The 26,346-nt window shown below is 43.7% G+C and overlaps 1 protein-coding gene across 6 annotated transcripts in view; it reads right to left on the reverse strand.

Annotated features, from left to right (window-relative positions):
- UNC13B (unc-13 homolog B) overlaps positions 1 to 26,346 on the reverse strand; it is a 206,842-nt gene that overhangs the window by 56,685 nt on the left and 123,811 nt on the right. The window contains exon 1 of one of the 6 annotated variants that reach the window (XM_045195285.3): positions 869 to 3,580. The exons of 4 other annotated variants lie outside the window; for them this stretch is intronic. In XM_045195285.3, coding sequence (XP_045051220.2) covers positions 869 to 3,143 — 2,275 coding nt within the window. In that variant the 5' untranslated portion in view covers positions 3,144 to 3,580. Of the gene's footprint in view, positions 1 to 868; positions 3,581 to 26,346 lie in introns of those variants that run through there. One more of the 6 variants, XM_045195284.3, reaches the window with a different exon arrangement.

A 26,346-nucleotide genomic window follows, 5' to 3' on the forward strand; every position in this document is an offset into this window, starting at 1 on the left:
AAAAGGACAACCCCATTTACATTTAAAACTGGATGAGTACTGGATGAGCATATGCTGTTTGGATAAATTTAATTTTTATTGGGGGAAGTAATTTGAAAGCTATATATCTCCATACTGCCTAGAGAAAAGTTCTTATATTCCTTTTAGTCAAAACCATTCCAGACTCTAGTTCTTAGGTGAGCTGCCTCTAGCTAGAGATGGGAGATTGGGAATAGCACTTGGGGAGGCAGAGTCAGGCTCGTGGGCAGGGCCAGCACCGTAAGCAGTTCTTAGACAGCTCCAAGGCAGAGATAAGGTTCTGTGTTGTCAAGTCCAGAAGTAAGAAGAAAATAGGTAGGGATAATGAAAATCCCCAGACTGGCCTAAGAGGTGGAGAAGCCCCATCACCCTCTGGGGAAATGGCAATCTTATCTCAGCAAGAAACCCATGGGGAATAATTTTTAAATGCAACATAGGGCTGCATTAGCCCCTCTAGGGCCTATGAGCAATATGCCTTATCCCCCACTTCTGCCTCTTCCCCAACACCTACTGTAAACCAGAATATCCTAAAAGTTCTACAGCTGTGAACTACTTCTGCCCAGATGTTCCTACCTCTTTTGAAAAGTTACTTTCTAAAGCTCTCCACCCTGCTCCTTAAGTAGACAGGAAGCTCCTTGGGGACAGGAACTCGTTTCCTGTTGTTTTAGAGCCCTCTTTCACTCTAATTCCCATGGGATTAGTTTAAAAATCTATACTCAAGTAGTTTAGACTGATTCAAACTGTGGACCTCCCCCTTCACCTTGTGGAACTCACCACCAAGCTAGGTCTTATGTTGGCCATATGGAGGCCATACCCGGCTGTGGCCCATTGAAACAGAGATTCGGAATACCTGGGTGCATGTCTTCTACCGAGAGATGATTTGCCTTCTGTACCAGCTCATGCAAAAGTTTTTTCTGCCTCAGTCTTTTCTCTCTCAGAACACTTTTAAAATTGTTGATGCACCTGTTGAGGTAGATGGTCTCTGTACACACTTGCTCTAAACTTAGTCTCCCCTGCGTGGGAGATTCAGGCCTGGGACAGGTTTCATTGTCCAGGTCTTGACCTGGAGCCAGAATCAAGCCTGGCAATGAACATGCAAGAGGTGAGTTATGAGAAGCCAGAGAGGAGTTGCTGGGACCCTGAGAGGCTGGGTCTCCCTGTGTGGTGCCCACTCTGCCAGAGACCACACTGAGCAAGCTCTCGCTCCCCTGACTCTCAGGGCTCTCCGCAGAGAGATCCTGGGCGCCCCCTGAACTCACTGTCCCAAGAAGTCTATCACTGTTCTCTGACTGGGAACAACTCTCATTGCTTTCCAGGTCCTCCGGACTGATGGATGCACCATTCTCCAGCTTCTGGAACACTCCTTGAAGAGCTGAACGAAAGTGATGAATTGCTCGGCCTAGTTTACTAGTGTAAAACTTAATTTCTATATCTTCATCCTCCTGCGAGCCCCCTGCACAAGAGGACTTTTCAAAGACATCTTTAAGGACCTGAGCAGCACGTTCCTCCTCTTCATTCAGGTCAATATGAACCATGTCACCGAAAGTCTCAGGCCTTATGATAATTTCCTCCATCATGCTGTCACAGCCCAGAGCTGCAAACCTTCTGGTCTTGTCTGTCAAAAGGTCCTCTAGTTGCTTGGAGCTCAGAATGTTAAGCCCAGCTTCACAGGCCAAGAGATTTTCCTCTGTCTTCAGCAACCCAGACAGTGACAGGCAGCTGCTGGCCTCACTTTTTTCACTGTAGTTTTCTTCTCTTTTTGCTACTTCATGTGTTTCTAGTCCTTGACTACACTGTTTGAAAACCTGGGATTCCCCACCATCCTCCTCTTTTGGGATCAACACCAGGGAAGGTTCCTCAAACTGATGGAGGGCAGACAGAGAAGCCTCTCTCCCTGTCAGTTCACAGCTGCCACTGATGACTTGGGATGTTTCTAATGCTCCATTTACTTCATCTCCGGGCTCAGACAAGTCACTTGGCTTTGCTAAATTGTTCTTGTGTGGGAAGCAAAGGCCTTGCTGCTCAGGGGCCAAGGGTTCTCTATGTTGATTCTGGGCTTTTATTTGATATGCTCCTGTTATGGGTTCTCTGTCTCCTCTTTCAGTCTGAAGAACTGGTTTGTCGGAGATTAAAGAACTTGAATTATGATCCTGAAGTTGTTGTTGCAAAAATGACAGAGACTCCTTTTGGGAATTCTTATAGCACTGTGAGCCAGTTGGTTCTTCTCTGATGGCAATCCGGACCCCTACACTCTGTAAGAGTATGGATTTCTGCAAGATGAAGTCTCTGTGCTCCAGATGGGCAAGCTTCACAACAGTGGGCCTGGGGGCTTGGGCTCTACCTGCCCTGTAAGCCTCTTTGATGTACCTGTTGCACTGCATGCCATTAACACAGAGGTGCTTGGCCAGGAAGCTGTGCACCAGCTCCATTGTATTTTCCCCATCTTGTTCAGGAAGTCCATACAGATACAGAATGGCTTCTTCACTAAGTGTGTCCACATGGGGCTCCTGGACCTTTCCTCCTACACACGCCTTGGCCAGGGAGCTGCTGCCCACCTGTAAGCCTTCTATTTCACTCAGAACTGAGTCTACACAGCTAGAGACTTCATCCACTGAACCCTGGACTTGGCTCAAGTGCTGCTGCAGCTCAGCAATCTCAGTTTGGAGACGACTGATGCCTTGCAGCTCTCTGATTATATAGTCTACCACATCCCCCACAGGCTCTCGCTGTTCAAGGCTCCAGCCTTGGTCCCTGGACAAAAGGGGCCTGGTTTGATTCCCCTCCGAGGGCTCTTGGCAGCTGGTGGTAATGCTGGCAGATGAGAGGTCCTGAGAGCCAGATCCTGAGGCACAGGCTGTAGAGCCCAGAGGAAGCGGGCTGCTGGCCTCTTGTCCAAAGCTGCAATGCTGGGCCAGGTCCCCATCTCTATCCCCATCAATGGCTGAGGCTGTTGACCCACAGCAAGGGGGCAGGGAGCTGTCCTCTGGTAAGGATCCAGCAGGGCCCGAGGACTTGCTCTTGATGCCACACACAGTCTCTGCCTTGGCCTTATCCGGGGAAAGCCTGGAGGAGGATCCCAAGGTGACCATGATTTCTTCCTCTGACTCTTGCAACAATCTCTTCATTTTCTCCCTCGAGGTCTAAGGGATTCTCTGCTTCTTCCTCTTATTTCTGGTCAGGGTGCTTAATAGAGATTGTCTTGGAAAGCAATACCCTGTCCTGCTCTTTTCAGTCTACTTCTAGCAATTACTGCTGGCTGATGCCTTGGGCTTAGCCCACAGCGTTGCCCGGAATGGTCCCATGTGTGGTCTCCAAACCTGGCACATGCCCCTGGGATCCTGGCTTGACTCTTATCCTGTAGCTAGTGAGAAAGGAAAATAGTGCATTCAAGTCAGAAAGCAGAAGGATAATTTTAACCTGAATCAAACTGTCAAGCAGGAATAAGAATGTTACCTTCTAAGACTGTGGAAGTCAACCCTGACCTGTCTCCCAGTTCTGGCCTTAACGGTGATAGGCAATCAGTTCTCTCTCCTTGGCTTCCCATCAGAGTATTGGTGCAAAATCAAATGAAGTCCTTGGTTCTGAGAAAGTATCCAAAGGCATCAGGATTGACACAACTTCTGGGATGTGGGTGGGCATAAGGTCAACGAGTAACTGAACCTTTACAAAATTCAACATTAGGGTCTGGCTCAGGAATGAACAAATAGATGCTTAAACACCAAAGCTCAAGTCACATACACAGTGAACGACAAAGACAGGACATGGAATGCTATTATTTACTTACTTTCCTAGCGCTTGTTCTGGTGGAGGCTCAGCTACTCAAAGGTTCACTCCTGCCAATAGCACAGAGTGATAGCAACCCTTCACTGAAGAAAGGGACATGGCAAATATTCAAAACTGGGGGGTGGGGGAGATCTTTTCTACACCTGGTTCTAGAATAAGCTGGACAGTGTGGGCCTACTCACTGTCCAGGCATTTAGTATGCTTGGATTAGAGGGCCACATGCCCAAAGGCACACTTGGTGGTTACACATCTGAGGGTGAAAGAGGCTCAGGCCAGAGTCCTGAACTCCACTTAATAGTCCCCAAGGGCTTGGTGCAGTCCAGTCAACACACAGGTTCGGCTTTCCTGGCACACAGAGCATCTGGTCTAATGCCTCCTTCAGAGTACCAGGTGAAGTGATTTTCCAGTATTGTCCACTCCTGGAGTAAGATAGGGTTACTCTAGCCCTCTGATTGGCTTGTAAGGGAAGGTAGGAAGTTGATTCTATCACAGAGGGCTCCAGGGTGCTTTGCTATTCTCCAAAAAAGTAAAGACAGACCTGCCACTAATCTTGCCCCTACACCCTAAGCTACTGGCGCCAGTACTACAGAGGTGAAGATGACTATTAACTTCTGTGGGGTGGGCATTCACTTCCTTTTTTCTGGAAATGTGCAGAATGTAGGAAAGGAGCAGAGTGGAGGTACAAAGGGGAAGGCAGAGAGCCCAGGAATACACGGGACTGCCAATATTCTGGCTCTGCTGGGTTGCCCTGGGAAGGGTAAAACCAGAGATGGTTTCCCCATTTTCTAGATTTAATCAAGATTTCTAAGTCTTTTCAACCCCTGCCTCCTTTTCTTTTTCCAGTACTCAAGTTAACCCCAAAGGGGAAAACTGCATGTGAAGAATACAAACTGAAACCCCACAACAGTTCATTTTCAGGGAAGGCCGTCATCTAGGGCCAGTGGGCCTACAGTTAAAAGCACTGTGCCTTCCCAGACTAGAAAGACCCAGAAGGATGAGTCACAAGACTTGGGATAAAGATGAAGCTGACCCCTTTTACTAGAAATAACTAGGCCAAGAACCAAGAGACAGAAATTAGATTAACTCCCATTTCATTTCTTCCCTTCTCTCTAGCTCATCTAAAAACTCTACTTCATCTAGGAATTCCTCATCTAAGAACTCTGCCCATACTCTGAGGCATTCTAATGCTCTCTAGAGACCCAATTATTGCTTTTTAAGCATAATGTTTTTCTCCAATGTCTCAGCAGGCTGAGATCAGCCAGATCCCTAGTCTGCCCAACTCAATCTAGTCTGAGAGAGAGAGAGAGGATGCTCTATATTCATAACAAGAACTCCTGGGTCTTCGGCTTAGTGCCCAGCTGTCTAAGCAGCAAAGCCCCCAATTCTAGAACTAACTCATAAAATTCTTCCTTCTCTCCTCCAACATGTACAAAATTTATATTTCCAAAGTCACCCCTTTCTCTTCTCCCCAACTGTGCAAGGTACTAGCACCTAGTATTAGCTTTGAACAATGTCCTTGGCTTTAGAAGGCCTGGAGCTGACAATTAGCCTTTCAAGTTTCTGTCAAGGTGAAAGATTGCTTCCTGAACCAAGATGAAAGCTCTGCGTATGACCACACGAAGCCATGAGCAAGTGCTTCTGTACTGAGAATGAGGAGACTTATGTTTGGGTCTTCCTTCACCAGCGACCTTTGTTTAAACACTTGACCTCTCTGTGCCTTGTTTCCCTCATCTGTGAAGCGAAGAAGGACAAATGTTATAAAGGTAAAATGTGAGACTGGTAATTGGTAAACTATAAAGCACTGCAGCGTTATTATTACTGACATGGCAAGTCCCTGAGACAAAGATGCAGGGAAACTAATATCTAAGCCAAGCATGCAACTGCCTAAATAGTATGATTTGAGTGAACAGTGACTTCTACCCCAGCCCCAGACCCCTCCCTTTCCCAGCCTCTCTAATGGTCTACAACACTGCCTGAAATCCCACCCTTACAGTGACATTCTTTGTCAGCCCTGCTTTCTTCTAGAAGTCTTTTTTTTTTTTTAATGTAAGAAAAGGGAGGAGCAAAACATTCAGTCCCCAGTATTTCATTCAGGTGACAAGACGCTTGCCATCCTCCTTAAGGCAGCCTGAAAGCATGAGTAAGGGGCAAATAGCTATAGGAGGCAAGCTTTTCCTTTCTAATGCCAGTGAGGCCCAGAACTCATTTCCAGGTCCTCCACGGTCAGCCTCACTTTGGTCCAGATGACGCCTTTTTCCAGGAATAAAAATGAAGCTGGCTCTCTTGCTGTTGCTTCAGTGCAGGCTGGGTTAGCTTTGGGCCTGTCTGCTTCTTCCCCTTAGATCAATACTCTAGATGGCCTTGGCCTAAATTCCCAGACATCTTGCCAGGTGTCCCCTCTAAGAGTGCAGTGCCTACAACACTTGCTGGCCAGCCATGAAGAGGCAAATGGTACAGCCCTGTGTTCAGAGAGCCCTTTCCCATGGCCTCCTGAAGAACTGAAGGCAAAGCTGCTTGGTTTCCTATGTTACTGACAAATAGGAAATTTCCAAACAGAGCTGCCATAGCAACTTCTCCCAGCCCCAAACAAAGAACTTTGCTTCCATGTTAAACAAACAAACAAAACCCTCCAAACCATCTTCTGAATTACTAGTCACTGTGCTTGGATGAACTCTGAACTTAAAAATCACCTCCTGGGGACATGGGTTCCCTAAAGGCACAAAATCCACTCAGTCATCCAAATATTTAAGTTTTGAAGCAAGGGACAGACAGAGCTCAATATGATGCCCAGAGGATCAACTAGTCATTCTGCTCAGAACCCAATAGGATACCAGAACCCAGAATGGGTTGAAGGGGCAACCCACAAGGCCAGGAGGCCCAAATCAAGGCCACCTCCTTCCCCAGCCTCTCTTTGCTACTACTGTCCACAGGAATGAAAGAGCAGGGGCCAAAGTATGAGAAGGACAGTTTCATCTCTAAATCAAATCAACAGATGTGCCAGGCACTAAGCTATATGCCAGGAATGTAAGACATGGTTACTGTTCTTCCATATATTAAGGTTTGGAGAGGGAGGTAGGCAGATAGACAATCACAAAATAAAGTAATGCATGTTATAGTAGAAGTTGTAATAAAAATCAAGCATTTAATTATATGGATGTGGAGTGTGAAGGCAGAGAGAGGCTCAGCAAAACCTGGACAGAGAAGGCCATAAAGAAGTAATATTTGAGCTGATAGGATAAGGAAGCCTTGAGGTCCACCTAACTGAGACCTGGCCCGCAGGTTGCCTCTAGTACCTACCAGGTCCTGTCACTCTGCCCTATCCTGTTGGCCAATCCACTCTAGCCAAATCACATATAAATTCTCCCAAAGATCACCACACTTTTCTGTAATCTTTTCCCAAGGAATGTCTAATGCTATGAAAAATAAACCACACCTTTCAAGAAATATCTGTGTTTGAAAAGGGAACACATCAAAACAAATGAATTAAGCAAAAGCAGTAAAGCTTCAATGATAGAAAGCTAAGAGCTACCGCAAGGAGAAAATTCCTTAAAGCACACCGCATCTGCACCAGCCCGCCCAAAGTCACGAGGAAAAACCCCTTCGGTTTTCTGAAATGGCTGATTCTCTTATTTCTCTCTGACTTACCAAATGCGTGTGATTTAAAACGTGCGTATTCCTACTAAAATTGCTTCTGACCCCAATCTTGGTTCCGAGAAAACAACTGGGGGACCTCTGGGAACGTGCCAGGACTCTATGTATATCAAGCAGCCTCTCACTTTGTGTGAAACAAGCTCAAAAGGCAGAAAGCCAAGAGCTCTGAGCCCCCATTCCTCCCTGGGGTCAGATCATCCCCAGGCCATTCGACAATTATGTGGCTAATATGGTAGGAGAAATGGATTTCTAGGCCCACAGCAGGTAGGGGTCCACAGGAATGGATGTTAATCTCTGGGAAAGAATTAATGCTTACAGAGAATCTTTTCAGAGAGAATGACCAGGGTCACAAGGTACGAAGAGTGAGATTAGCTGTGTGGAATAAAAGAATGCCCTAGATCAAATGCAGAGTAAGGCCAAAGGACTGTAGCTCGTAGGACTTGCCACCCCTCTTCACCAGCTTTAGGAGGAACCCCATTAATGGACCAAAAGCTGGACCCTGTAAAGGAAAGAAAACCTCAAGCATTGTATCCAAGAGAGAAGAGAGAACCTCAGGTAATGTTCAGTAAGTTACTCTGAGTCCTCTTTCTGACTAGGCTCCTGAGCCTGGGCTCCGTTTAGTCCAGTTTTAAGCAAGAATCCTGCTGGATTCTTCAGTGAAAATCCCCCACCTTTGATATCTGACCAGATTCCTTATGCCCCACCCTAGCCAGCCTCAATCAAAAATCCTTTCAAATTGGTTTAGCCAGACTCGCCCTTATCCCTGATATTTCCTCTTAGTAATTATTATCCACTTACCCTTACCCCTGCTCTTGGCTATAAATTCCCACTTTTCCTTGTCTTCAGAGTTGGGCTTAATCTCTCTCCCCCATTACAATACCTCAAAGCAGTAGTCTCCCTGAATAAATTCTGCCTTACCATCTTTAACATGTGTCAGAATAGCATTTCCTTAAGCACGTATCATGCTCTCTTTTTTTCCTTATTCCCTCGTGGCTCTTGTGAGCAGACTAAAGGAGGCACATGAGCAGGTATCTAGCCCTGGAACACCGCCAAATCCCCCTACCCAAAAAAACCACCCCTACACTCTCTATCACCTTACTCTGTTATAGTTTCTTCATAGAACTTATTACCATCTGACCGATCATATATTTGTTTGCTTGTTTATTATCTGTTTCTCCCCCACCTCTCTATCCTAAAATGGCAGCAGGGGCTCTGTTTTGTTCATTGCTGTATCCCTAGTACCCAGAACAGTGCCTGGCACATACAGCGCTCAGAACAGACAGACTAAAAAATCCTGCCATTGAATAACAGGAACCAAAACACAAAATCAGGAAATGTTAGAAGAGTCCTTTAGAGAATACATAGGCCTGGAGTCTCAATACTACAAACAAATTTGTGAACTAGCCAATGCAGTAGTAGTTTTGTTCAGCTATCACAGTGTTTTTCTTAATTTCAAATTTGGAAGTCTTTAGTCTGAGTAGCTACTTAGCTTCTCAAAAGCCCTATTCCTTAACTTTCTAACCTTTTACCTAAAATGATAACCTTGTTGTTGTTGTTCATCTGTTTTACTCTGGCAGACCTGTCACTGGGAGGTTCTTACTTGAGGACTCCACTACACTGAAAGATGTGCCTTATTTGTTTGTAAATTCCCGGTGCCAAGCACAGAGCACTACCAAGCATGCCGCCTGGCGCACAGTGAGAACCCAGTGCGATGAAAAAATAAATGAGTGATAGGAGAGCTGAATTAGAATCCAAGTCTCCTAACTTCTAGTTCACTTCTGTTTCCACAACAACATTTAAGTTCTAAGTTTCCTTCTAGATGGATGGCTTACATTGTACATTTTTCATTGTAAAACTAAGTTGGAAACTTCTTGACAGGCACATTTACAATTTTCTGGGGGCTCACTCAGGACAAACAAAGGGGGTCGTGGCAGCAGCACCAGCCCCTGCTAGAAGCTGGTAATTAGCTGGTACTCTGCAGCATCTGAGACTGGCAGGAAGAAGCCCCATCACAGTTCTTGTCAGCCCTGGGGTTGCCATTACGGGCTTCCGTTTGCTTTGCCTTCCGGCCGGAAGAGACACCCTGATCTCTGCGCTGGAGACGGGTCTACAGCAGCACTGTCCAACCGAAACATAATGTGGGGCACACATGTAATTTTAAAATTTCTCATAACCACGTAAAAAGATAAAAAGAAACAGGCAAAATTCATTTTAATAGATTTTATGTAACTCATTATCCAAAATATTATCCTTTCAATGTGTAATCAATATAAAAAAATTATCAATCATATATTTGCATTCCTGTTTTTCATACTGAGCCTTTGAAGTCTGGTACGTACCTTACATTTACAACACAGCTCAGTTTAGACTAGCCACCCCACAAGTACCCAACAACCACATGTGGGCAGTGGCTCCCACACTGGGCAGCACAGGTCTAAAAGGCTGGGGCGGAGGACAATTTGGAGAGACTTTAAAACCTGGCAGCAGATGCTCACGGCAAACAGCAGGCTGTCATCTCAGGGGCAGCAGAATGCTCTGCTCTTTCATTCATTCTTTTACCTGCTCACCCTGATCCTAGCTGGCAGCAGCTTATTTCCATTTTGCAACAGGTTCAATCCTTTCCAAGGCTGCAAAGAATGAAGTATTCAGACCCAGGCCTGCAGAAGATGAGACCTTTTCTTCTCTCAACCTGACCCTTTCTAGACACTTTGTAGCTCTACGTAGCTTCTTTCCAATACTCTGAACAAAACCACAGAATAAACCTAGTTCCTTCAACAGAAGCTACTCCTTATCTGACAGGGAAGAGCATAATCTCAATGCCGCTGAGTCAAAGGTATGCTATCCTCCACAACTCACACTAGAGGGACACGTAACAATAGTGAAATTATGTTTGTTTTGATGTTAGAGTTCTATGATTCTTGTTTCATCATCACAACAACCCTGTGAAGTGGGAGAGAAAATTTACTTTTCTGATTTCATAAATGAGAAAAATAAAGCTGAGAGGGGCTAAAGGTCACTTTGACTAGCATTTAAAAGGGAGTCTTCAATCTATAAAGTTAGTGCTATCTTTACCACATGTTCACGACACAAATGGATGGATTATCTGTCATGCATGTGTACACACACTCAAGAATGAGAAAACTCAAGATGACTTTTCTATTTACACGGCACATATGCACACATGAGAGGGAAGAATGAATGCACTGGACAGGAGGACATTATACACACACATACGGAAAATGGAAAGGTTTCTGAATATATGCAGGCATATACAAGAATAGGAAAGTAACCTGAATACATGCAAACATGCATGAGATAAAGGGACAGCTATCCATATATGTATGCACATGGCTTGTATATATTTATATAAGATGAATGAGTTGTCTACATGTATGTACACACAGAGAGGAACGGACAGGTTATCTATAAACATGAACATATCAAGGGGCGGAAACAGATTATTTGTATATAAGTACGTGCACATCCGAGAGGTAGATGGATTATTTATGTACATAAAGGAGAGTACCAAGGAAGAACGGATGGTCAGATTATCAGCGTATAAACACGTGCACGTGAAGAGTCCATCCTCAGTGCTGAGTATGCTTTTTCACTCATTATAATGACCTGCACCAGCAAGTTGCTCAAGCAGTTATATAATTAATGTAGCTGTTCCATATTCCACCCACAAATGCTCTGCTTTTGTCCCTGCTTGTCATTCAAAGTCACTCATGCACTCCATATCACTTACCTTGCTGCTGCAACCAAAATAAGAGTTAAGGAAATTTAAAGAAACACATTAAAGCACAAATATTAAAGTTTTAGAAGGCAAGTGCTATCTTTAAGAGGAAATCCATTCAGAAGCACTCCTCGGTTTGACTGAGAAGCCACAGGATGAACTTTCTAAGCCACAGCACGGCTGCTTGCCCAACCGACGAAAAGAGCCAAGGAGCTATTATTCTCAGCTGCATCCAGCTGCCTGGCTCCACGTTGCAAAGTTGATGATAGGAACAATGCCGCGAAGAGAAATCCTCTCAGTGAAAGGCTGGGCAGAAGTCTTGCTGACTACAAATCTAGGATTCCAATCTGGTCCACATCTCTCTGCTGAGGGGGATTCTGACGACCAGCCTACTGAAAGGAATAGCAGCCAAACTTCAAATGGATGTGGAATTCTAACTCAATGGATTCCGGGCTTTGAGACTGAGACAGAAAGCAGGGCAGCTCCTGCTCCTGCTGCTGCTCCTCCTCCTCCTCTCCAGCTGCTTCCTGCCTGCAACCTCCCATAGGGCAGCAGCCCTCCTCACACGTTCCTGGAGCACACACCCCCTTCTCCAGCACACTCACGCACACAGAAACCTCTCCAGCAAGCTCACTCATACACCCTTCGTGAGTGTCTCTCCCTCTCGCTAAATATAGATCTTACTCTTTCCCCTCCCCCGTTTCTTCCCTGCGTTTTTCTCCCCCCTCCTTTCTTCTCCCTTGCCTATCAACCTCTCTCATGTCTGGGCTATAAAGACACAGAAGAAGGATGCTTGTACTTTGAGGAGCTCCAAGTCTTAGAGGGAAGACAGAACACCTCAAAACACTGCCAAAACACAGTACAAAGGGAGTCTCCCCTTCTACTGAGACAAGCTCCATGTTTCATTGTTTGTTGGTTTGGTTTGGGGTATTTTCATTTGTTTTTGCATGTATATAATCTGCTGTCTGCACTTGGCGAAGTTGGAAAATAGGTAAAGTGTCCAAGTGCAGTTAACATCAAATAGTACCAAATTCTCAGAGTAGATATCTAGTCCAGTTCTTCCTGAATAGCCACAGCAGGAGAAGCAACTAGAAAACAACCATGCCTTTAGGCTATGCCAAGACAATCATTAGAGAGAAGTAGGGGACACTGGGTGGGCTGAGAAGGACCCTCTACTGTAGAAGTCAGACTACAGATTGTTTTAGTACCCAGAATTAGGAACCAAGAAGCCTAAAGTGCTATCACACTGACCAAAAGCTGTCTAAGGTTCAAGGCCTGGTATCATGATCCCAAATTTCCCAATCCTTCTTTGCCAGTGGCATCCTTGTCTCCTGACAGACGTGCCACTTAGGTGGCTCTCACATGGCCCAATTTTCTAACAATTCAACGATCTAGGTAGCACTCATCAGGAAACTGAATGTCCCTGTCCGCAGCGAGCACTCAGGTTGTTCACTGCAACATGATTCCAAACAGAAGCCACAGTCTCTTGAAGCCCTGGAGTATGAAATGTTACATGCATGAAATACACAACACCCCTTTCTAGTCTGCAGCCATAGAACAGGAGAAACACAGCTTGAGCCCAGAGAACCCCAGAATTCTCAATAGAGAGCTCCAATCAGCCGGTAGCAAACCAGGGAAGTCACTCCTACACTACCTCTCTAATGAGAAAAGAAACCCCTTTCTTAGGCCAACAGCAGGTGGGCAAGTTTGATTCACCCAGCATGGCCAAACCTGGCTCTCCAATCTTGCTACTTCTGCTGCCTTGCAACCTGGAGACAATCCATGACAGAATACAGCCCTGTTAGCTAGGAATCAGGTATTCAGCAGTCTGTGGGGGCCACCCTAGAATCCATCACTGCAGAACAGGCAGCCCTGTGTGGTAGATAAAATAAGCTTTTAAATTAAGAATGATTTCCTTGGCTTACCCAAGATTCTGAGGAGAAATCATTGATTCCAGAGCCAACATTTGCCACCCTACCACCTTCTTCCAATAACATCGCTTCCCCCTCAACCAAGTAAGAAAATTTAGATTCCGGGAGATGTTAAACAACCCATTTCTTAACCATCCACCTCATTATGCAGCCGACACTGACAGCAGAGCACATACCTCCTAACCCAGTTGGGAGCCGGCTGGCTGACAGAGAGATAAGGACTCACAGTGCAACTACAGCCACATCTAAATACAGAAAGGGAAAAAAAACCTTGAAAACTGTCAAATTGCAGTGGAAGTCACAGCCAACCTATCGTGGAGGTTCCCGTACTTGAGCCAGGAGAAAGAGATGAAGGGTTTCAAACAATATTAAACACAGGGAAGACTAAGTCAGCATGCCCTCCCAACCCTGGCCCAGGGCAGAGGCTGTCATCACTAGATTTGCACCTGAGCTTCCTAGACTGAAGAGAAGCTCTCAACTCAAGACTGGGGAAGATCCTCTGAGCTAGGACACTGCCTAAAAAACCTACTTCTTCCTGCCTCATCCACCAGTGGCTCCAGGCCATCGCTGAGGCCTTTAGAGGCTAATGCAGCCCTGTCTTGTCCATCTGCCTACACAAACACATTCAGCTCATCTTCTAGGCAGCTTGGGGTTTCCAGGCAAACAAAGGCTCAGGCAGAAGAAGATGTGTTTAGGACATGAGGCAAAGTAAATCTACTATCTCTAGTTATAGTCACAGCTTTGACCATAAATTACCTTTGTATCTTTCCATCTTCCCGTGTTTCAGCAAAAGCAAGAAGGAGAATAAGTGGGAAAATAGTGAATGGCAGTCAGTGTAAGCTCTGGTAAACAAGCAGGGCTCCTTCTCCCACCATTCCACAGGGCCCACGGAGTACCAGACATATGACTAAAGGACAATCAGGCCTCCCCAGTGGACTAGGCTTTAGGGATAGACAAACAATTTCTGTTTCCTGGGCTGTGTGAGCCACACTGCAGCCCCTTGTTACACAGGATCTGGCTCTTGGGAATCCTGGGCAGGCTAAAAGGATAGGGTTGCTTTTTAGAGGTAAGAAATAGCACAAGCTCCCACCTCACTTGGGAAGCTTCCTCAAAGCAGGGCTGTTCAAAACCTAGCTGGGCAGAACTGGAAAAACAGATTGGGTTAAGAAGGAAAAGGCATTTATCCAGAAGCTGTGAAACGCTCTGAACAGACATTCTCAAGGTCTGGTTCCCAATTTAAATCTTTGCAAGGATCTTTGCCTAGAGACAGATGAGTCAAGATGGAAATTCAACATGAGACACTGACACTCACGCAGAGTTGTGGGAAGGTTTGGAGCTGCAGGAGTTCTAAAGGGGAACCGAAAGGGTGGGTTAGTCAGAAGACCACCTGGCGCACGGATTTCATCCTCAGCTAGAGCATCTTAGTGGTGTCACAGGGATACTGGAGGAGGGGCTCACTAACCACAATTCTCTCCTCTCATACAAACCAGTCTAAATCTCCCTGGGGCCAGATACAGCTGGTCGAGAAGCAAAGAATGTGCCTGCCTCAAACCTGACCTGCGTTTTCAGGTGTCACTGCTAAAGGTTGGTTGAGTCAGGACCTGCAGATGTCTATCTATCTCCCAATGTTGACAATCACATATGCAGGGTGGAAAGGATAGGAGACGCCGAAGTCCACTTATGCAGGAGTAAGCCTGTGACTCTTTTCCTTCTCTACTACTAAGTGAAGCCAGAAGCAAAGTAAAGAGGCTGACATGTGGTCACACAGCTGGGACCTGTTTCATGAATAAAATGGTTTGTTTGGATGGCTGAGAAAAACCTTTTTCCCCTGTAGAATTATGCCCTTCATAAACTATTCAAAAATTATATGTAGCAGAGAATTATGGGCAACGGAAGATGATTCTCCTTCCTCCCTCAGGAACACACCACCCTCGGAGAGTGATGAGCCTGGCAGAGATGTGCTGACTTTACTGATGAGCTAAGACATAGCTGCTACACAGCCTAAATCAGAACTGACAAGCTGCAAGGCAGGCCCAAGGGGTCACAAATTGCTGACAAATTTCAGTCCTACAATCAGGTCAAGCACCATCCTTGATTAGCAAAAACTTGAACATAAAGAGCTGAGAAACCCAGGACTGCCCAATAAAACAGTTAGGTTTCCAACCTGGACCTCCAAAGGCTATGGCCCCATTTCCATCCCAAGATCAAATGATTAAAGACTCAATCAAAGTCATCTACATGGTTTCTGCCCTCTCCCTGAACCTGGTCAAAGTCATAGCTCCCAGATTTAGGACTAAGGCTGATCCTGAATTAGTATCTCCTTAGGCATGTCCCAGTTCACTCCACACAATTCATTCGCCCTGCCTCAGTCTCTATATCCCAAGGAAGTCAAGAGGCCATATGCTGAGAATTCTCTACTGGGAATACAAAATTTGAAATTTCATGGGGAAAGTGAACCTCTTGTACTAAAAGGTGACTGTGTTCTAACTGGCTTAATATTGATCGAATATCTCCTTCTTTATGTTCTTTATAGCTTGTTGTGAGATATATCTTAGGGTAAACCCAAATCTTGAGAATTCTCCTGGTATAGGTCCTTGTTTCTATAAGCTTTTCAAAGTATGCCCCTAGCATATAGGTTTCTCCATATATTTAAAAATATCTGGTACGAGGCGCTGAGTTATATGAAGCTAGCTAATGTTCAAAGTGGGGAAAGAAGACCTAAGGGAGACCCATCCTTAGTTGGGGATCTCTGACAGAGTAAAGTGAATCATGGTGGGGAGAAAGGAATGCATTCAACTAGATGAGCCAGGAGAAAGAGCCAGACTTAGCCTGGAGATCAAGGAATGCCAGGAGGAAGCCTGCTTATGGTGTTGGTGTTGGTGTTGGTGTTGGTGTTGGTGTTGGTGTTGGTGTTGGTTTTGGTACTGAAGCCCTAGGCTGCCAGCTCCCCCATACAAATCACACACACACACCTCTCTGCTCATACATCAGATCTTCAGAACCCTATAAGCTAATTCTTCATCTAATGACAGAATCCCTTGCAAAATCCTTTGTCTATTGCATGTCACCAAGTCTAATCCATTGTACCTTACTAACTATAGCATCAGTCCCCTTCTCTACAACCCTTAGTCTAGGCTTCATTACTTCTCACTGGAGTTAATGCAAAATATTCCTCCTCCCTAGTCTCCCTTCCTCCAGAACCACCTCCCCCTCCCCCTTCCCTATTCCCAATCCATTCTTTACAATTTGCTAGTAGGGTACTTGTAAAATGTAGATAGATTTTGTCACTCATTTTCTTAAAATCCTTCTGTGACTGCTCTCAGTAAAAAGTCCAAGCTCCTTAGCATGCTATCAAAGTTCTTTCTTGACTTGCCCACGTCCCTAAGTGTGGTCAACCAAAGTTCCTTACACACTGAATGTGCCGTCCCTCCTTCTAATTCCATTGCCACTGTCTAGAGTGCTAGCAGAGAGTAAAAACCAGAATGGTGAGGACGCTAAAAACCTTAACAAGAGCTTGTCGGAAAACAAGACTTGGAACCCAAACAGTAAAAACTACTTTGATATCTGTTATGGGTTGAATTGTGTTCCCCCAAAATTCATATGCTGAAGTCTAACCCTCAGTACCTCAGAATGTGAACTTGTCTGAGATAGGGTCTTTACAGAGGCAGTTAAGTTAGAGTGAGGCCCTAATATGATATGACTGCTGTCCTCATAAGAGGGAAATGTGCACACAGAGATGTGCATAGAGGGGAGACAATACGAAGAGACACAAGAGGAAGATGACCATCTAAAAAACAAGGAGAAAGGCCCTTGCCTGGTCACTCAAAAAAACAAATAAATAAATAAATAAATAACAAGGAGAGAGGACTAAAACAAATCCTTCTGTCACAGCCCTCAGAAGAAACCAACCGCAGTGACACACCTTGATTTTGGGCTTCCAGCCTCCAGAACTGTGGATGATACAGTTCTGCTGTTTAAGCCACCCAGTCTGTGTTACTTTGTTATGGCAGCCCTAGCAAACTAACATAGTCTCTTTGAGAATTACTAATACAATTCTACAAAAAAAGTTTTAATAAATAATAACTAAATACTTATTAAGTACCTAGATGTTATACCAGGCGTGATGAAAAGATAAGATCCTTGCCCTTAGCGAGTTCATAACCTAATGCGGGAAATGTTGTAGCATTTGGTGTAGGCCTGTGAGGGGGAGGGGTGTTAGACTTTGTGCACGGGAAAGTGGTAGCACCATTTACTAAGAAAGGGCATAAGGAGATAAGATAAAGAAGAAAGGAAAGACAATGGGTATAGTTTGAACATATTATATGTGGTGTCTATGAAAATTCTGGTGACAATATCCACAGGCAGTTGGATAGAAAAGTCTGAGCTCATAAAAGAGGATCGAGATAGAGACAGCAATTTGGAATTCATCAGTGTGTGGGTAAAGACACGAGTGGAATGATCTAGAGAAGAGAATGAGGTGGAAAATGGAGTGTTAAGGGGCAAGCAGAGGAAGAGAAATGCTGTAAAAGAAACAAAGATAGAGCTGTCAGAAATAAGAAAAGGACTTGGAGGGAAAGATGTAGCAAAAACCAAGAAGGAAAAGTGTTTTAGGGAGAAACCAGTCCATGGTCTTTATCTCCCCTGTCACAAGAACTAATCCAGGATATTGGTTTTCATCTAGAATACCCTTCCTCATCTTTGGCTTTTCTTTTTTAAATCTTCTTCTTTTTTTTATTGTTATTCAATTACAGTTGTATGCCTTTTCTCCCCATCCCTCCACCCCACCCCAGCCAAACCCACCTCCCTCCCCCATCTTTGGCTATTTATTTCTGAATATCCTCAAGTGTGACCAAATAAACACATTTCCTAGCATGCTTGAAGATGCTAATCAGGAAAAAAGGCAGAAGCCTAAGGAGTTGGGGAAGATTATTTGCTCCAACTTACCTCTTTCCTTTGGCTTCAAGAAGTCTTACCTCACACACTATGACTACACTGCAGGATGTGCCTGTTCTGGAATGGTGGTAAATCTCAGCTTCATCGTTCACAAAAAGAATACAACTTGCTACTTAGAAGGGGCCATGAATTTCCTTAATGACATATGCTGGTAAACATAACATCGATTTCCCTCTTTTTAAGCTCATGCTGTTTTATTTCTTGGGCATTTCCTGGTAACTGCTAATTTAGTACCCCCTGGCAACAACTCTGACAAGACGTTTCTAACCACCCTGATTCAAAGGCCTTGCTCCCTACTTTCAAGTCCTATGGCAACTATTTCCTATTGTAAGTATTAATCATTCCTTTTGTAACCAATTACTTATGGCTTTGTAATACTACTTCATACTTTAAAGCAATTGTTCCACAAAACTTTGCTAAATGTCTACTAAGTATTAGAAGCTATGCTGGAAATTGCAATCAGTTCCTGACAGTAAGTGCACCTAGCAAAGCAGTTAGATCATACACACATGTGCACACATGCACAGGAAAGCGGAAATAAAAAGAAATGCTAAATTGGTGGCCAGGAATAAGATCTCTGAATCCCTGAGCTGTTTTTCTACCAACATGTTCTAGGCCCCCTTGGCATGTTAGGCAGGGAAGATAACCCAGGTGAATACCCACTCTTAATTACTAAGATCAGGCTCAAATTCCTGCATGGCCGCCCACCTTGATAAGCTGGGCGGACCAAAAAGATGTCTTTAACAAAAGACCAATTCAAAAAACAGGTCAAGCAGTTTGCAACTTGATCCCTTGTTCCACATCCTTGACTGGACATAGGAATTTCTCCCACTGCGAGAGGAGGCACTAAAAAGAATATCAAAGGCCCAAAGCAGCTTTCTCAACTTGCCTTTTCATGCCCCTGTTTATTCGAACTGACAGAGCCCCTGCCTCTAGCATTACAGCCCAATTAGAGCAACTATCGAGTCTTTGGGCCTGGAGTAAGAGAGCAGCCTTCAGCAATTCCTAAAAGGTACAGTGAGTGACTAATACATACCATTAGAGATACAGATAAAATGTATGAGAATTTGATAAAGGAAAATATTTCTAGCATTCAAAGTGCTAGTTTGGATGGGAATCAGGGAAGGCTCTGTGAAAGAGGTGATATCTGAGCTTGATCCTGAAGGATAAATAATATTTAGATATGTGGAAACTGAAGACAAGAAAAGACATTCAAGGCAGAGGACACAGGATGAGTAAAAATATGAAAGGAGAAAAAGGAAGGTATGTTGTTGGAAACAAAAGGAAATGAACATTTCCTGAATGCTAATACCATGCAAGGCCCTGCTCTACATATGTTATCTCATTTAACCCATATCCAATCACTGAGGCAAATGACATCCTATTCGGACATAAGAAAAGTAAGTTTCTAAGAGGCTGGGTAACTTGTCTAAGCCTAAGGTATCATAGGCAGTATGTGGTAGAGTCATATTTCAAACTCAGGTTCTGGCTCAACTTCTTCCAACTGTACAAAATGGCCTCAGGGCTAACCAGGTTAGAGAAGTAGGTTGGGCCAAGTCATAGATGGTCATAGATACCAGGCTAAAAAATTAAGACTGTAATTTAACTACTAGTGGAAAAAAAATAATTTTTTTGAAAATAAACTTTTATTAATTCAATTCATTCACCCATTCACTTATCTATAATGTGAGCTTGCTGGGTGCCAGGCATCAGTGGTATAAAGTTAAATAGACACAGCCCCTATTCTGTATTTCCATGATATTTTCATTTAGCATTGATTTAAAGTTTTTATTCAATTATAACACACATGCAGAAAAGTGCACTAATCAAAAGCACACCAATGTAAATAGAATCCAGAACCAGAACAGAACATTATCAGAATTCCAGAAGCCTCCCTGTGCTCATATCTAGTCACTACCAGCCCCTCCTCCAAAAGTAATCACTATCCTGAAGTCTGACACCACAGATTACTTTTCCCTGTTTCTGACCTTCATATAAAAGGAATCATACATAGCCCTGGCTGGTACAGATCAGCAGACTGAGTGTGGGCTGCTAACCAACGGGTCGCCTGTTTGATTCCCAGTCAGGGCACATGCCTGGGTTGTAGTCCAGGTCCCCAGTGGGGGCCACGTGAGAGGCAACCACACATTGATGTTTCTCTCCCTCTCTTTCTCCCTCCTTTCCCCTCTCTCTAAGAATGAATAAATGAATAAATAAATAAATAAATAAATAAATAAATAAATGGAACCATACAGTATATATTCTTTTAAGAAATACATAATCTGCCCTGGCTGTTATAGCTCAGTGGATTGAGTGCCAGCCTACGAACCAAAAAGTTGCTGGTTCAATTCCTAGTCAGGGCACATGCCTGGGTTGCGGGCCAGGTCCCTGGCAGCGGGTGCACGAGAGGCAACCACGACCTCTCTTTCTCTCTCCCTCCCCTTCTCTCTAAAAGTAAATAAATGAAATCTTAAAAAAAAATACATAATCTTTTTTAGGTAGGCCTGTATTGCTATAAACTCTCAGGACTGGTTTGCTCTCCAAAATATAAAGAATTCATAAGAATCAACACCAGGAAGACATACAATCCAATTAAAAAATGGGCAAAGGACTTGAACAGACACTTCTCCAAGGAAGACATACAGAGGGCCTATAAACATATGAAAGAATGCTCAACATAACTAGCCATCAGAGAGATGCAAATTAAAACCACAATGAGGTACCATCTCACACTGGTCAGAGTGGCCAACATAAACAATCAACAAACAAATGTTGGAGAGGATGCGGAGAAAAGGGAACCCTAGTGCACTGTTGGTGGGAATGCAGACTGGTGAGGCCACTGTGGAAAACAGTATGGAATTTCCTCAGAAAACTAAAAATGGAACTGCCCTTTGACCCAGCAATTCCTCTGCTGGGATTATACCCTAAGAACCCTGAAACACCAATCCAAAACAACCTATGCACCCCAATGTTCATAGCAGCACAATTTACAATAGCCAAGTACTGGAAGCAACTTAAGTGCCCATCAGCAAATGAGTGGATCCAAAAACTATGGTATATTTACACAATGGAATTCTGTGCAGCAGAGAGAAAGAAGGAGCTTATACCCTTTGCAACAGCATGGATGGAACTGGAGAGCATTATGCTAAGTGAAGTAAGCCAGGCAGTGAGGGACAAATACCATATGATCTCACCTTTAACTGGAACATAATCAACAGAAAAAAAAAAAAGCAAACAAAATATAACCAGAGACATTGAAGTTAAGAACAATCTAACAATAGCCAGGGGGGAGTGGGGTGGGGACAGTGGGAAGAGGGGATTACAGGAACTACTATGAAGGACACATGGACAAAATCAAGGGGGAGGGTGGGGGAGGGAGGTGGGTTCGTCAGGGGTGGGGTGGAGGGATGGGGAGAAAAGGCATACAACTGTAGTTGAATAACAATAAAAATTTTTTTTTAAATTAAAAAAAAAGAATTCATAAGAATCAACACCAGGAAGACATACAATCCAATTAAAAAATGGGCAAAGGACCTAAACAGATACTTCTCCAAGGACATACAGACGGCCTATAAACATATGAAAGAATGCTCAATATCACTAGCCATCAGAGAGATGAAAATTAAAACCACAATGAGATACTGCTTCACATCAGTCGGAATGGCCATCACTAACAAATCAGTAAGTGCTGGAGAGGATGCGGACAAAAGGGAACCCTAGCGCACTGTTGGTAGGAATTCAGACTGGTGCATCCACTGTGGAAAAAATACTGTGAATTTCCTTAAAAAACTAAAAATAGAACTGCCTTTTGATCCAATGATCCCACTGCTGGGATTATACCCTAAGAATCCTGAAACACTAATTCAAAAGGACCTATGCATCCCAATGTTCATAGCAGCATTATTTGTAATAGCCAAGTGCTGGAAATAGCCTACGTGCCCATCAGTAAATGAGTGGTTCAAAAAACTGTGGTACAGTTTTACACAACAGAATACTATGCAGCAGAAAGGAAGAAGGAGCTTCTACCCTTTGTGGCAGAATGGATGGAACTGGAGAGCATTATGCTAAGTGAAATAAGCCAGGCAGGGAAAGACAAATACCATATGATCTCACCTTTAAGAGGAACCTAATGAACAGAACAAGTGAACAAAACAGACCCAGAGGCATGCAATCAAGGAACAGACTGACAGTGACCAGAGGGGAGGGAGAAGCGGGATAAGGGTGGAAAGAAGGGAAAGGGACTAGTCAAGGAACATGTATGAATGACCCATGGACATGACAACAGGGTGGGGACTGACTGTGGGAGTGGGGGTGGGCAGGGCAGGGGAGAGCAATGGGGTGGGGGGGAAATTGGGACAACTACAACTGAACAACAATGAAATATATTTCTTTTTTCTTTAATTTAATTTCATTGATGTTCAATTCCCAATTTCTCCCCCACCCCATTGCAGCAAACTCACAGTTATTAACAACCACACCTAAAACAAAAACAAAAGCAAACTAAGCAAAAAACTAGAACAGGAACAGAACCACAGAAATGGAGATCACATGAAGGGTTATCAACAGGGGAGTGGGAGGGGGAGAGAGCGGGGAAAGGTACAGAGAATAAGTAGCATAAATGGTAGGTAGAAAATAGACAGGGGGAGGGTAAGAATAGTATAGGAAATGTAGAAGCCAAAGAACTTATATGTATGACCCATGGACATGAACTATAGTGGGGGAATGTGGGAGAGAGGGGGTGGGTGGGATGGAGTGGAGTGAAGGGGGGGGGGAAATGGGACAACTGTAATAGCATAATCAATAAATATATTTTTTTTAAAAAAGAAAAAAGAAATATATAATCTTGAGGGCAAATGCTCACACAATTCCAGAAGAGTATATAAACATCAAAATTTGACCGCATATGAAATGCTGTAGGAAAATGAGTATCTAACTCTACCTGGGGACTCTGGGGAAGGCTTTAAAAGATGAGACATGTAAGCTGAGCCCTGAGCATAAGTGGTAGCCAATCCTAATGCTCTGTTTCCAGAAGATAAATCTGGCAGTGGTGTATACAATGGATTCTAAGACCAGTAAATAAAATCAAGAAAACCATTGGAAGGCTAATAGTAGAAGCAGTAAAGAGGGCCTGAACACAAAGAGGAACAGAGAAGATGAGACATAAAAAAAATCACATAGAGAAAAAGAGCAATCTCTGGCAAATGATCCAATGTGGGAGGCAAGAAAGAAGGAAGAATGACACCATGGTTTTGAGTGGGTGACTAGCAGAATGATGGTGATTTTAATACAAATACAGAACAAAGGAAGAGGAAAAGGCCCAGGAGGGAAGTTTCAAACACACTGGAAAATTGTGAGGAAAATAACTAGTAGATAACTAGGCACAAAGGATAGAACCTAAGGGGAAAAGAAAAGGTTGGAAATATAGATTCGGGAATCATCTGCTTAGAACGGGCTAGTTGGAAGTCGACTGGCTGCCTATCACAAGCCAAGATCAAGCACAGTGCTGGCTTTACAGTGGTTGTTCAATGAATGATTCTGGATTAGAGGCTGAGGAGATGCAGATTTGAGATTAAAAGACATGCTGGAGGGGAAGGTTGTAAAAAGTAGAGACAGAGACAGAAAGGAAAGGAGATAGGAAAGGTAAGAAAGGAAGGAAGAGAATTGGGAGAATCTAGAATAATGGAAGGCAGGAAAACGGGAAGATACAAGTAGGGAGTTTCAAAAAACACTACAGTATGCCGCAGAGAAAAATGAGAATAAAGACTGAGGAAGGAGTGGGGGGGGGATATTTAAATATTTAACTGTTTTATATTTCTATCTCCCCTCTGACCTATACATTCTTTTTTTTTTAAATTGTGGTTCAATTACAGTTGTCCCCATTTCCCCCCCATTACTCTCCGGTGCCCTACCCATCCCCCACCTCCCACACTCCCCTCCCCACCCATTGTCTTTGTCCACAGGTCCTAAATGTCTTGTAAATAGACCCAACAGCAACCAGTGGTACCCACTTACTAGTTGGCTTCATTTAAAATGCAATAGTTATGTTAGTTACTTCCTTTTGGATAACTTTGGCAAAAGAATGTTCCCTCCCAGAGGAAGAGTTCCTTCCCAGCCAATATCAAATATTCCCATTGGTAGGACAGTGAAACAAGCAACAGGAGTCAGAGAAAGAAGTAGAAAGCAAGAAGGGCTGCTTTGCTTATTATTTGGAAGCAAATACTTTTGTACAGAGGCATCAATCAGACTTATTCCATAACAGTTTATTAAGCACTGCCCCCTTTACTGATATTTGGAGCTAAGGCCTGCTGCCAGGATCTGATACCTTCCTCTCATTCTAGACAGATCAATGAATGATATGACATCAAGCATTCCTCAGAGATGTTTTGATATGCTCCTCAGAAACCAGAGGCAAACCCTTTCAAACATGCTGTCCCAAATCCCAGTCCCAGATGTGACATTTTATAATTCAAAAGGTTCAGAACTAGATCTAAGGTTTATAGAGGATATACCACTGATAAACATCCAGATCCAAGCCCAGCCATGAACCTGTCCAGAATATTTCAGAGGGGGCAGAAAATCCTGAGAAATGTCAAGCATCTCTCCTGACAAGTATACAAAAGCAGCTCTTGGAAAGTGTTCCCACAGTGCCTAGGGCAGTCTTTGACCCCCTCCCCTAGACTCCTTAGGATAAGGCACTCCACTGACTTCTCCCCCAGGCCCCAGAGAAACACCAGTGTACCGGAGAGCCTCATCTGAGTGATCCTATAGCACGTTATCCCAGAAACCCAGGGCCACCAGAGTCTAGATCCCTATAAAAGCCTGCAATGCTGTGGCGCTGGCTCCTTGCCACTTTAGCCATCAGAAGCAGTTTCACTGGGTTCCCACTCGACAGCAATAAAAAGTGACTAATTTCCCTACTCTACACCCTTTTCATTCATCCTGAGAACAGATATTTATGGAGTACCTATTATGTGTATAAGACAGCTACCTTATTCTTCGCTCCCTTTGAAGACAAGTGAAACTCCTACTCCTAATTCTTCTACATTATAGAAGGGATGGGTTTGCTTTCTCTTATCTCTCAAGAGCCCAGCCACATTTAGTGGGTTCAGGATTGGTTTGTGGAGCAGGGGAATAATATATAGCACACACACACACACACACACAGGCTTTGAGAGATGATGTCTTTTGGCTAGAACACGCTGAACTTGAGATGCTGATGGGAAAAGTGAGTGAGTGTACAGGAAGTAGTTATAAATATGGGTCTAGAGTTCAGGAGAGAGATCTGGGCTAGATATACAGACAGGAGAACAACCCACATACAAGTGGCAGTTGACATTAAAAATAAGATTTCCCAGAAAGAATGCAGTTATATGGAAAGAGGATTGAGGGAAGAACCCCAGAAACAGCAACATTTAAAAAGTGAGCAGAGAGAACTCAGAAAAGGGAGACTGGAGAGATCAGAAGAGTGCTGGAGATGGTTTCTTAACATGTCAAAACAGGAAGGAGTGTTCAGGAATGTCAAATACTGCAGAAAAGTCTAATAAGATAAAGACTTAGTGCCCTGACTGATGTGGCTCAGTTGGTTGGAGCACCGTCCTGTAACTGAAAGGTTACGGGTTTGATCCCCGGTCCAGGCATGTGTGGGAAGCAACCTATTGATGGTTCTCTCTCACATTGATGTTTCTCTCTCTCCCTTCCTTTCTCCCTTCCCCTCTCTCTCTCTAAAAGCAATGAAAAAATGACCTCGCATGAGGATTAAATAAATTAATTAAATTTTTTTAAAAGTCTTAAAAGCAACCATGAGGTTAGGAAGCTATCAGCTCACTGATGACCTTCACAAAAGAGTTTTAATGAAATGACAAGGAAGTCATGAGACAGAATTTCCTCAAGCGTATTCCTTGGAAAACGAGTCCAACAGGATGCTTTTGCAATACAATTTCATGGTCAAATAAGTTTGGGATAATGCTGTACATATTACACTCCCTCTTTAAGAATCACAAGTCTAAGTATATTCAAGTATCTGACAAGTCTTATGATAAAGCAATCTGTTGGCATTATACTCTATTGGAACTCAATGTTTCCCAAGTTTTTTGACCATGGAACTCTTTTATCACACAATAAAGAACCTATTAACAGTTCTAGAAATTGGAGTTTTGCAGAAAACAGATTATGTTGATTAAAAAAAAAAAAGGTTATGTTGGTAGGAAACAGTGCTAAGAACACAAGATCTGGAATTAAACAGATTTAGATTTAAATCTGTTTCTAACTCTTACC

The sequence above is a fragment of the Desmodus rotundus genome, chromosome 1, assembly GCF_022682495.2.
Source record: "Desmodus rotundus isolate HL8 chromosome 1, HLdesRot8A.1, whole genome shotgun sequence".
In the NCBI taxonomy this organism is placed as follows: domain Eukaryota; kingdom Metazoa; phylum Chordata; class Mammalia; order Chiroptera; family Phyllostomidae; genus Desmodus; species Desmodus rotundus.